General features: G+C 38.0%; 2 protein-coding genes across 3 annotated transcripts in view; both read left to right on the top strand.

The window, feature by feature from the left end:
• Positions 1–14,029, top strand: part of LOC131256030 (disease resistance protein RPP8-like) — a 68,875-nt gene that overhangs the window by 18,697 nt on the left and 36,149 nt on the right. The window lies entirely within an intron of this gene.
• Positions 8,670–10,321, top strand: LOC131256034 (serine/threonine-protein phosphatase BSL1-like). The gene is made up of 3 exons (XM_058257032.1): positions 8,670–9,319; positions 9,417–9,651; positions 10,124–10,321. Exons 1-3 carry the CDS (start codon positions 9,219–9,221, stop codon positions 10,304–10,306), a joined length of 519 nt encoding a protein of 172 aa, XP_058113015.1. The 5' UTR covers positions 8,670–9,218; the 3' UTR covers positions 10,307–10,321.

Genomic DNA, 14,029 nt, shown 5'->3' with positions numbered 1-14,029 from the left:
AAGGTCACAAAGACCTGGATGAAAAGGAAAAACAAATTTTTTAATGATCCAACACTCCTGTGGTCCCTGAAAGGGTTCAACGGTATACGTTCAAGCAGAATGGCAATGGGGCATGCAGGGAGATACGGATATAGCTACGGTTATAATCCGTAGCCATAACATTCGCTCAGCGATCAACCATAAATCCCGCGATTCCACTGCAAGTCGCTGTCCTTATTGGCGATTAATCGTGGATATCACGATTCCACCCCCGATCTATGGCTACGGATTATAACCGTAGCTATAACCGTATCCCTATGCACTTTCTTTTTTCTTTTTTCTTTTTTTATTTTTATTTTATTTTTTACATGGAGAATTTTATTCTACCTACATTTTTTTCTAACACATATTTATATAAATATAAGCATATAAAAAAAAATTTCTCTTTTTTTCATTTCTTTCTTTATTCATATAACAAGAATATTTTCTAAACCAAAATTAGTTACTTGACGTACCATATATAATTTTAGGGCTGAAAGTTGGGCGGGCTCAACCCGACCAACCTGTGACCAACCCGACATTGGGTTGGGCTTGGTCAGGATGTATTGGGTTTGGTCTTGGGGTTGGGCCATACAAACAGCAACTCGATAAAACTTGGGTTGGGCTTGGGTTGAGGTCTTGGGAATTGCCAGGAAATGCATGGAAATGACCATGAAATGAAGGAAAATGACCGTGAAATGATGGGAAATGACCGTAAAATGCATGGAAATGACCATAAAATGTATGGAAATGACCGTTAAATGAAGGGAAATGACCATGATATGTATGAAAATGACCGTGAAATGAAATGGAATCGTCGCGATTGATCATGAAATGCATGGAAATGATTGTGAAGTGAAGGGAAATGACCATGAAATGCATGGAAATACCGTGAAATGAAACGGAATCGCCGGGATTGACCATGAAATGCATGGAAATGACCGTGAAATGAAACGGGATCGCCGGGATTGACCGTGAAATGAAACGAAATCGCCGAGATTGCCCGTGAAATGCATGGAAATGACCATAAAGTGACAAACTAGAAATTGAGCGGGCCAAACTGGAAATTGAGCGGGCAAACATGGAAATGAGCGGGACAAACTAGAATTTCAGCGGGCCAAACTGGAAATTGAGCGGGCAAACATGGAAATGAGCGGGATAAACTAGAATTTCAGCGGGCCAAACTGGAAATTGAGCGGGCAAACATGGAAATGAGCGGGACAAACTGAAAATTGAACGAGACAAACTAGAAATTTAGCGGGACAAATTGAAAATTGAGCGGGCCAAACTGAAAATTGAGCTGGACAAACTAGAAATTGAGCGGGCCAAATTGAAAATTGAGCAGGACAAACTGAAAAATAAGCGGGCCAAACTGGAAAATGAGCGGGCTAAACTAGAAATTGAGCAGGATAAACTGGAAATTGAGCAGGACAAATTGAAAATTGAGCGGGCAAATATGAAAATGAGCGGGACAAACTAGAATTTCAGCGGGACAAACTGGAAATCGAGCCGGCAAACATGGAAATGAGCGGGACAAACTAGAAATTGAGCGGGACAAACTAAAAATTAAGCGGGCCAAACTGAAATTTGAGCGGGATGAACTGAAAATTGAGCGAGACAAATTGGAAATTGAGCGGGCCAAGGTGAAAATTGAGCAGGACAAACTGGAAAATGAGCGGGCCAAACTAGAAAATGACCGTGAAATGCATGGAAATGTGGGTTAGCTTGCTAGTAAACACCCATGTCAGTACACACCCTCCATGTTAGCCACCCCCACTAGGGATCGATACCAGGACCTCAATTGTTGAAACGAGGTATCTCCACTCAATCTGCCAGTTGGGCTATGGAGTTGGGTGTAAGCATCTTTTGTTTAGTGTATTGTATGTGCTCGATTCAGTCTCGATATTGAGGTAAATAACCTATACCTTATGGTAATTCTACAAGTGGGCCAAAATGAGAATTGACTGGGCTAAACTGAAAAATGGGCGGGCCAAATTGGAAATTGAGCGGGACAACTGTAAATTGAGCGGGCCAAACTGGAAATTGAGCGGAACAAACTGGAAATTGAGCGGGCCAAAATGGGAATTAAGCAGGACAAACTGGAAAATGAGCGGGCCAAACTGGAAATTGAGTGGGATTGGATGTTCATTAAAAGCTCCTGTTTTCTGTGTAAGTAGAAAAGCTTTGAAAGAAAGGAAAGACTAGTGGGGTTAGATGTCCAACCCTACTGTGTTTATCAAACAAAATATGCAATTTACATAAAATACACCTAAGTAAAGTTGGTTTTATTTCCTCATGATATCTGAATAGTCCTTGGAATATTCATTTGAGCGGGACAAACTGAAAATTGAGCGGGACAAACTGGAAATTGAGCGGGACAAACTGGAAAATGAGCGGGCCAAACTGGAAATTGAGCGGGACAAACTGAAAAATGAGCGGGACAAATTGGAAAATGAGCGGGATAAAATGGGAATTGAGCGGGCCAAACTGGAAAATGAGCAGGCTAAACTGGAAAATGAGCAGGCCAAACTGGAAATTGAGCAGGACAAACTGAAAATTGAGCGGGCCAAACTGGAAAATGAGCCGGCCAAACTGGAAATTGAGCGGGCAAACATGGAAATGAGCGGGACAAACTAGAATTTCAGCGGGCCAAACTGGAAATTGAGCGAGGCAATCTAGGATTTGAGCGAGGAAAGCTAGATATTGAGCGAGGGAACCTACAACAATGCCGACGCTGAGACTGTGTGGCATTTCTACGCTTCAATTCGAAATCCAAACATAAAGTCACTGACCTTTGACCTAGCAATCGAAAATTCCTTGATACCCTTTAAGGTGACTGACATTGAGAGGATTTTTGGGGTACCACACGGGACAGTGATTGTTCGACATAGGGATTCGAAGCAGTCCAAGCACAGGGACGAGAGGACTGGCTGTTTTCCTCCCCCACTATTTTTAGGTTGCATTTGGATGCACTATCCATTTGTATCGCAATCATCATGAGCTAAGCCTTATCCTGACTAGTGGGGGTCAGCTGCATGAATCCTTTTCAACCATTCACTCTACCAAGGGCCATGACTTCAGGTAGACCATTCACTCTACAAGAAACTCAATTACAGTTGGTCATTTTGAGTTCATTATTTCAATTCAATTTAAGAATGCATCCAAACATCCCCTTATCAATGCATGTCAGTTGGCTTTTCATCTGCATCTCGTTCATGGAAATGTGTGGGTGTGTTCAATTGTTCTTGGTTACCAAGGACAACATCAATTCACTAGCACTGAAACACAAAGGAGATAGGTTTGTACATATCTTAATTTTGAATTGGGGCAGGAAATGCCCATGCTGACTCCCCTTTCATTGTGTCCCAGCAACAAACTGCAGTTTGTTGGCTTTGAAGTACTGCCACCCACAATATATTTCTTCCACCACAGTGCGATGTGACTTGTTTGAGTTGAATTTTGCTTGTAATTGTAGAAACAATGTCAGCAGTCAATCTTTTGACCATCTAACAAGCTCTTAGACCTTGGAATTTTCAAAGAGTACGAAAGATACAGATTTGGAAGGCCTCCAACCTAGTCACACCTTTAAACTCTAAAGGGTTGTTTATTTACTATTATTATTATTATTATTATTTTCAATAAGTGCTGGCAGATAGTGATGGTATTCATGCTCTCCAAAATTGTGCACGCTACATGTGTGACTCAAACCACTCAGTCCAAAATTGTGGGACACACTTGCATTAGGAATCAAAGGCATCTTTGAACATTTTCTGACATTCATTGCCCTATAATAGAAAAAGGATTAACTATAGTAAAAAGAAAAAAAAGGCTATTACTAGGGTGCACTTAACATCGAAATTTGCTTCAAATGAACTGCAGGATGTGCTAAGCTGAGGTTTGTTCTCTTCAACTTGACCAGGAAAGATTGCATACTTATATTTTGAAGTTGTTGGAATGGGATTTGAAGTTGTTGGTGATTTAATGCTGACCATGGGGATTGTATGTGGTAATTGTTTATCTTGCTCAATCATCGGTGTGAATTGGAACGACTGGAAGAATGTGGTTGAAACCTGCATGTTGGTGTCTCTTGGAAGATTTGGGGGATAGATTATGGTCTGTAATTGGTCAGCAATGAGTCTTGGGTTTGAGAATGGAACTTGAAGTTGTTAGTGGTTAAGTACTAAACCTGAACTTTCCGAGAAGTGTAAGAAAGTTGTTAGTTCAATTGCTGGAAGTTGGTATTGGTTTGGTGAAGAGGTACTTGGTTTCAAGAACCTTACCTACCTTGACACTCAGAAGTGGGTGTTGTACCCATTTACAGCACTTCAATTCTTGGTTGATGTATCATGTATGAGAATTGCAATGATAGGGAGAGATGTGCTTTTTTTTTTCTTTTTCTTTTTTTGTCTTTTCTTGTGACTGCTTGGATTGAAGGCATCCAGGGATTGTAGACCTCGTTAGCTTTCTCTAATTAGTGCTTCACTGCAATCCTTGATGAAAGAAATTGCTTGCTGCAGGGAATCCAAAAATCCTTAAAATTTTTGTGCCATTTAAAAAAATGATTTCCATGTAAAATAACCTAGGATTTTAGAAGATACAAGCAAGCCCTAGCCTAGGTTAAGGAAGGTTGATTTTAGGTAGGTAGCCCATTGTTGGACTTTTGTGAAGCAGTCATGAGACATTTTGTTTCAAGATGATGATAAAAAAACTATGAGTGTAGTCTCAACAGCCAGTGAAATCTACCTCCACTTAGTCAATTAGAACTTATCTGAGAGGATTTCTAATCATCCTGGATATTCAAACTGAAAACTTGGATTTCAGAAATTACAGCCTGTCCAAACTATAGGCCACTTCCTGGGTTGACCGGGTCAACCGTTGTTCAGCTATACCTGGTTCAATGATCTGATTAGCCTGCCAACCAAATCAAAGATCTGGCAGATCCAATTGTCCATATTGAAGATCTGGACGTTAATTAAAGTTCCATCTGTACAGTTTGATGGTGTCAACTGTTCAGCTGTCCATATCGCTGATGTAAACCACATCAAGTTCCCAATTCAACACATAACTAAACAGGTAATTCTTCTATTCTTTATAACTGTAAGGTGATTCTTCCTCAATTCTTTTCTTATAATATTCCAACATACATCATCTGCACCATCACATCTTATTTCACTTCAACAAAATTCAGATGTCCAATAAAGGGCCATTCTAGAAGTTATTCCTAATTTAAAATTCCCATCGTTTAACAGATACCTGGAAAAAAAAAAAAAAAACAAAACAAAGCTAAGACTATATCTTCAAATGACAGCCCACAAACTAACAATTCTTTGCTAAAGATAGTTTGATATTAGCACCAAGAGGAAGTTTATTTAGTACTAATCAACCCCTATAGCAAGTATCCTAAGATGGCATTTAAGGAGATATTCATCACTAGCAATAGTTTGCAACAAAGGGTTTAGTTTAGAAAGCGACAGTGGATCCTTCACATGCATCATTAGATGATATCCAGTAACTAGAAGAATAAGGTGCATGTATAAAATTCCAAACATATGTGAATAAGAAAGATTCATGGAACCTCACAAAGGTCCAGTAACTCCAATTGCTTCTGTGTTTCTTCTTCTTACAGCAGACAGAAAACCTATGTTTAGAAACCCATGGGCTGTTACTAGGGTGCACTTAACATCGAAATTTGCTACGAATTAACAGCAGGATGTGCTAAGATGAGGTTTGTTCTCTTCGACTTGGCCGGGAAAGATTGCATACTTATATTTTTGGGAACAACACTACTACACATGGTACAATAGCAAAGTGGAAACAATTTCATTTATAATCTGAGATCATTTGTTTTTGAAAATGGCATTAAATCATGCCAATATTTATTTCTTTTAAATTAAATGGCAAAATCATTTTAGCAGTTGAAGTTCTGTGATATTTGGTGGAGGTATCCAGAAATGGCCTCTTATGATATTTATGTCACTCAACATTAATTTGTTATAGGCTATGACAGGAATTACTGGAAAAGAAGATTGAAGAAATGCAATTGGAAGAGATGCAACTTCAATTCAAAGAAACTGAAAAGATGCTAGTGAAGAAACAAGAGAAAGTGTGTTGTTGGATAAACTGACCTTTGAAAATGAACAACTGAAGGTGGGATTGCAATCTCAAGGAGTTTTGTGATGAATAACATAACTTTTCAAATTAGTTTGATGACCCCAATACATGATGAATAACCTTCTCCAATGTGTGTAAGTAATACTTCTTCCTTAGATCCATGCACTGCCTGAATCCTGAATTCAGGTTTTGATGACCCCAATACATGATACTTCCCATAATCAAAACTTTGTAGCATTTCCTTATTAGCACAAGTAATTTATTCTCTACCATGTGAGAGACATGATGATAATGGTGCAATCTTGGTCCCTTTTCTAACACACATAATTCACTTAGTTCACACCTGCCATTGCTTTTTTACCCTTCTAACATAGAAGGCCATGCTGCTAATACCCTATTAATCAATCCATGACAATGAGTTCTTGGCTCCCTCTTCTGCATGTACAAGAGGCTAAAATTCAAGCCCATTTGGTTCTTCCCCCTTATTTCCAGGCATGCAGTCCCCACCATTTAGAACTTTCACATGCACTAGTCGAAAATAAGATTTCCATGTTTTCTTTGTATGTTATGGATATTGTGATTTCTTTGCAATCATTGTCGAAAAAAGATGAAATTTTCTTGTGCTATGTTTCAATAGTAAGGACAACCAGAGTAGCATTAGAAGAATAACTAGAATATCATTTAAGGATGTTAATTTTCTTTTCTAAGCACCTCTAATTACCCTTTTCTATTCAACCATGATCTCCATTGACAGGTTATCTTGCGTCTCTCCCCAAACTTAGTCTTTCTTGTGCTATGCTCTCATCCTGCCCAAGCCCAACCCAATGTTGGGTCGGCCACAGGTTGGTCGGGTTGAGCCCGCCCAACTTCTAGCCCTAAAATCATATACAGTACGTCAAGTAACTAATTTTGGTTTAGAAGATATTCTTATTATATGAATAAAGAAAGAAATGAAAAAAAAAACGATAATTTTTTTTTTCATACGCTTATATATACATATTTATATAAATGTGTTAGAGAAAAATGTAGGTAGAATAAAATTCTCCATGTAAAAAAAAAAAAGGATACGGATACGGTTATAGCTACGGTTATAATCGGTAGCCATAGATCGGGGGTGGAATTTGTCACGCTCATTTTCCAGTTTAGCCCACTCAATTTCCATTTTGGCCCGCTCAATTTCCAGTTTGTTCCACTCAATTTTCAGTTTGGCCCGCTCAATTTACAGTTTGTCCCGCTCAATTTCCAGTTTAGCCCGCTCATTTTTCAGTTTGGCCCACTCAATTCTCATTTTGGCCCACTTGTAGAATTGCCATAAGGTACAGGTTGTTTACCTCAATATCGAGACTGAATCCAGCACATACAATACACTAAACAAAAGATGCTTACACCCAACTCCATAGCCCAACTGACAGACTGAGTGGAGATACCTCGTTTCAACAATTGAGGTCCTGGTATCGATCCCTAGTGGGGGTGGCTAATGGAGGGTGTGTACTGACATGGGTGTTTACTAGCAAGCTAACCCACATTTCCATGCATTTCACGGTCAATTCGCTTCACTTCATGGTCATTTCCATGCATTTCACGGTCAATTCACTTCACTTCATGGTCATTTCCATGCATTTCACGGTCATTCCAGTGATTCCGTGTTGATTCATGGTCATTTCCACGCATTTCATGGTCAATTTGCTTCACTTCGGCCCTAAAATCATATATGATATGTCAAGTAACTAATTTTGGTTTAGAAGGTATTCTTACTATATAAATAAAGAAAGAAATGAGAAATAAAGAAAAGAGAAATTTTTTTTTATATGCTTATATATATACATATTTATATAAAATATGTGTTAGAGAAAAATGTAGGTAGAATAAAATTTTACATGTCAAAATAGAAAGATAAAATCGCACAGGGATACGACTATAGCTACGGTTATAATCCGTAGCCATAGATATCAGTAATTCGGCGATCAATCGCGAATCCCACGATTCCGCCCCAACTTGCTGTCCCATTCGGGGATCAATCATAAATCCCGCGATTCCACCGCCGATCTATGGCTACGGATTATAACCGTAGCTATAACTGTATTCCTATGTTTTTTTTTAAAAAAAAAAAAAAACATGGAATCAATCCTCTTTGCCTTAACCTTTCCCTCACTACTTTCACCCTCTTTACATGAATTTTTTTTATTAGTCGTTATTGCATTTGTTTTTGAAAATGGCATTAAATCACGCCAATATTTAGTTCTTTTAGCTTGAATGGCAAAATCATTTTAGCAGTTGAAGATTTGTGATATTTGGTGGAGGTATCCAGAAATGGGCTCTTATGATATTTATGTCACTCAACATTAATTTGTTATAGGCTATGACAGGAATTACTGGAAAAGAAGATTGAAGAAATGCAATTGGAAGAGATGCAACTTCAATGGTGCAATCTTGGTCCCTTTTCTAACACAAATAATTTGTTATAAGCCGAGTTCAAGCCAATTTCAAGCCGAGATAAGCCGAGTTCAATTGTCCTCTGATCGAAGAGTCTGATGACTTTCACGATTTTAGCCTCCACACAAGATCTTGGGTTCACCATGAACACGCACATGCACATAATCTCTAGTTTGATATAACTCTAGAGTTGTCAACCAAACAACTTTCAAATGACTTCTAGGAAGGTTTCTTCTCCCTTAAGTTGACTTCCATGGAAGACCACTCTCCCAAGGCGCAGACTCTGCACATCCAAATCTTCCAGCGTTATCTGCAAATACCATTACAGACTTCAAAGTGAAACATTGGTCTATGGATTTACAATTTTCTCTCTTTTTATTTCACATCAATGAGATAATAGCTATATTTCTTCCGGTTTTGCTTCCAATATCAACTAATCAACAGGCTTTAGTTTGGATATTTAGTCTCCACATTTTTTTTTGTTGAATGGCATTGGTCTTGAAAATTTGTATATTAACCATTCTTCTTGAGTTGTTGTCCAATGCTGTTATGCTATTTTTGCAGATGTGCTGCTTGATGATCTTCTAATCGCAAAAAATTCACCTCTTCAGTCTGAAGTTAATTCTCCCATCTTCAGTTCCGATAGAACTCCAACTATGGCAAGTTCCAAGCTTAACCAGTCAAATGCAAAGACCGAGTCAGCATTTGTGCCACCTACTTCAACTGTCAGATCAGAGAGTGTCTCCTCTAACTTGAGGTTTTGGCTTCCTATAGTTCACTCAATTCCTTTTTGGCTTCTTTATCCAGGTCGATCAATTTCACACAATCTGATTGCCAGTTTTCATCTTTATCAGCATGGATAAGAAATCTATGGAGAACCTGGCTGAGGCTTCAGCAGCTGAAGCTGAGGCAGTTAGTGCTGTCTGGCAAGCTGTAAAGTTAGCTTCTGCAGGCCCTGCAGAAGAGGAGCTTCCAGATGCGAAAGCATCTGGAACTCGCATAAACGATAAGATGCAGATCTCAGAAACCTCCTCAGATAGCAGCGACACTGATACCCTTGAGGCAGATGTCCGCCTCCACCCCAGAGCTGTATGTTGTCTTTATTTTCATTTTATTTGTTAATTTTTCAAGTAATGCTACGCTACTGTTATGGGCGTTTAATGGTGTTCCACAAAATGTGCACCAAAACATCTTTATTGTAACGATCAAGATGGTTGATCTGGTGAGCTACCATGTGAGTGTTGTGTATCTTGAAAAGCAAATCAATCGAACTGTGCTAGCCATACAATCAGTGGCCTGAAAAGGGGATTGCTAGCTCAAACAAGCAACATTCAATGGGAAAAACCTACAACAATGGTCCAGAGTTGCCAATCACTATGATTTCTGCCTTATTGCCTGTCCATATAATGGTCACTGGATCAACACTCCCAACCACATCCATGTGTGGTGTGGATGGCATTTCACACAATGTCTGCGAAGCATGGATCATACACTATTTTGCTTGTTTCTTAGTTACTTCCATCTTTTTCATGTTAACAAAGCTGCAATCACGATGCTACAGGTGGTGGTTGCTAAAGAGGCTGCTGGTAGCTTGGGTTGGTTGGTGAGGCAACTTTCATTGGATCAGTTCAAGAATGAAAGCAGACGAATGGTTCCGTCTAGGTTTTTAATCAGGCATACCCTAACAAAAAGCTATTCACTAGACAGAAGTCTCCTTAGGGCCTGCACAAGAAGGCAAGCATGATCAGGAAAATATCTAATTTTATGGCTCTCTTAAGCAAGAGGCAGTCTGTTTATTACGATTCACTTTTTTGCAGATTATATCTATGTTGCTTAGGCCTTGCAACTGGAAAGCTCCAATGAATGGAAACTTCTTTATGGACTCATACGAAATGGGTGAACTTTGTTATGCCGCAGAGTAGATATTTATGCAGGAACCCACGGTCTTGCAATTGAAGGCTCCAATTAAAGTATTCGGTGATCTGCATGGTCAGTTTGGTGACCTGATGCGCCTATTTAATGAATATGGATTTCCTTCAGCTGCTAGAGACATAACGTAAGTTTGAGTTTGGATGTCATTAAACTTTTTCTGGTCATTTGAGGGAAATAATTAAGTTAAAATGGTGAAATGGGGTTTTACTTGCTTTCAAAATATTTATACATTATTCGATTTGGAAGGTAGGGTATTGGCAGTTACTCTGGTAGGCAGGATGTAAACTAGCCGTCTACATAGTAATTTACTTTGATATTCTTCAGTCTTGAAATTTTGTGCAATCCAGTTATTGAGTTAATGAGATCTTGACACTGCAATCGAGTTATCAAGTTAATAAGATCATGACACCCGAATCACTGATATGGAAAAGTGTATACTTGCAACTATATTCAAATCGAATGCATAACATTGAGAGTGTATGTGATGATCATTTCATCAAACACTCCTAAATACTTCAAAATTAGTCTCAATTGACAGCTAGTTGAAGAGAAATTTTGGGAAAAAAATAATTTTTAATTAAAAATTAATTTTTATTTCTTGAAAATTAACAAGGACTTAATAAATTAGTAGATCAACCCTCATACATGCTTGATTTCATGTTTGGAGTAACATTGCAAACAAATTGGGAGAAATTGAAAGTTTTTGAATTTTCCTAAAATTTTCCCAAATTAGACCAACTACACTTAAATTTCAAAATTAGTGTATGTGATGATCATTTCATCAAATACTCCTTAATACTTCGAAATTAGTCTCAATTGAGAACTGGTTGAAGGAAAACTTTGAAAAAAAAATGGAGAACATGAAGAACCAAGGATATCGAAATCAAAGCTCCAACTCCATGATTTTTCATGCAAAACATGAAGAACCAATGGATTTATAACCATTTGACACCGATTTAACATAATTTTAACCAAAAAAAAAGGATCGAAAATTGAAAATGCTCACTGGATCAAGATGCATTGAACTCGGCTTATGTACCAAGATTAATTTGTTATAAGCCGAGTTCAAGCCGAGTTCAAGCCGAGATGATGATAATGGTGCAATCTTGGTACCTTTTCTAACACACATAATTCACTAACTTCACACCTGCCATTGCTTTTTTACCCTTCTAACATATAGTGTTTAGCAATCAAGGAATCAAAGAAGTGTAGCATACTTTGTGCAATTTCGACAACCCTCTAAGAATCAGATCCTTTGAACCGGAAGAATGCTCTTTGATATCACCAAACAAAATTTCTGCAAATGACTTTCCACCAGATATGGACTGCCATGGAATTAAAATGGATCACCCTAACATGAAATGATATAGTAGTAAAAATATCTGAAATACCACTAAACCACAATAACCAATAAAAAATCAAATTGAAAATGCACTAACATATTTCCATGCTAGGAATTCAAACAATATATAGAATCACAAAGAAAATCAATTTAATTCAAAAGGCTAAAAGGGAGATGGGATCACATAGGTAATGTAAACAATAGAAACATCATGGTAAGCAAAGAGGAATCATAAATGTAACTTCAATTCATTATTAGGTGAGAAAGATATAAAAACTGGGTACATAACTGAACTCAAAAGGGATAAAGACCAAGGTTGAAGTAGCAGACAAAGATGAACAAACCCAATAAATGGAAACCAATAGAATTTTGAATTTCTCAACTTAAATTCCAGCAACAATGAGTGCATGTTAGAAACTAGGTCTTGAATGACAACAAAGGGTGGACAGAAACTTACGTATGGGCATTTGATCCTTTAAGTAGAGTTGCATTTTTTCATAAACGGTTGTGACCCTTGGGGTTATGTCATTTCCTAATCAAAATGATAGGAGAGCACATCATGTCCCAACATTATGGAATCACTTTGCCAAATTCCTCAACATGGCGAAAAAAATCTGAGATCTCAAATGGAGAACCCTTCACTTGTGAGATGAACACCCCAATAAAAACCCAACCTATCAGCCCAATCCATTTATTAAAAAATAAAAAATAAACATCTCAAAAGCTATAAATCCTAAAATGTAGGACCATATCCATGGTAATGGTGCGCCGATACATTTTCCTCCTTTGACAAAAAAAAAAAAAAAAAAAGACCATTACAAAGTCGTGACGCCCATTACAACCCATATCATCACCTAACCTAACCCTACGATCAGTGCAATGACCAATTCTTAAAAGGCCAAAGATCAGCTCACCAATTCCTAATGACCCTAACTGACATGACCAGTTGCTGAGCAAAAGGAAAGCAGAGGTCCAAGGAGAGCATCCATTTAGAGGACAAAGCAAGTAGGCTGTAACACCAAGCTGGAAAAAGAATGGTTTTTTCAGAAATGCAAGAATCTGCTCAACAACATAACTAGAAGGAAAGATCAGCACATTTACAGAGAGGTGAATAGTGAAGCAGATATTTTGTCTGCATGTGCTTAATTGCTTCTGTTAATAATTAATGCCTTGAAGAAGAAGAAGAAGAAGAAGAAAAGACATTCCTTCAACATGGTTCTCTCGAGCTTCTAGTATATAATTTTTCACCTGTGTCAATAGGGTGTATAGTCAGTTCACTGGGAGAATCACCCTCCCAACTCAAAAAGTATTTTTTGGTTGGAAGAAATCGATTTCCATGGATATGTATTCCACTATTTCTATTACATAAAGTATCTGTTGAAATTGATTGTCATTATTATGCTTTTCCTCGAAAAACAATTGAATTGAATAAAATGATTATTGTTTCCAAAAATAAAAAATAAAAATTGAATTGATGTCTCCCAAACAAGCTACTCCGTGGGCATTTCCTCTCCTCGCTGGAAACACTAACCAACCATTGAGAGTTCTTTTTGGTTTTTCACACTAAAAAGAGCATCAATCCAAACAATGGCAAAAGTAAAAACAAATAAATTTCCGTGGAAATTTTAGTTGCAAAACAAATTGCAAACTATGGATTCCTTCCATGATTTTCACATTTTTAGTTTTCCATGGAGGTTTCCAATATGCACATTTTGGATTCTTCCTATCCAAACAGGCCTGACTATGAAAACTCTTGATATTCTAGATCAATGCTATCCTTGATGACCAGCGAGGTGTTGGCCGGTGGATATCGAGGTGTCCAATGGCTTAAATCCTTAGTTGCACAAACCTTCTGCCTAGGTGCCACTCCCACTATAAATCTCACTCCCCTCCCATTTCCAAGTTGTTCACATTTGCTAACATTTTGAACAAACACTTCCCCACTCCCATACCCAAACCTATTTTTGCTTCCCCCTTACCCTTTGTGCAACTGTACTCCAAAACATAACACTTCAAGAAACAATGCGACTTCAATCCACCACACAAGAATATCTCAACAGTTGACTTTAACAAAACAAAGCTATGATGATATGCAGTGGCCATAGAAACAAGATATGACTTTTGTTGAAATAACTCGACAGCAAGAGGACTTCCTTCTTAGATAGAAGAACAAGAACACGAGAGGAATCTCAG

The sequence above is a fragment of the Magnolia sinica genome, chromosome 9 (genome assembly GCF_029962835.1).
Source record: "Magnolia sinica isolate HGM2019 chromosome 9, MsV1, whole genome shotgun sequence".
In the NCBI taxonomy this organism is placed as follows: Eukaryota; Viridiplantae; Streptophyta; class Magnoliopsida; order Magnoliales; family Magnoliaceae; genus Magnolia; species Magnolia sinica.
Note: the sequence above shows the minus strand (reverse complement) of the source record. Positions and strands in the feature narration are given on the sequence as shown.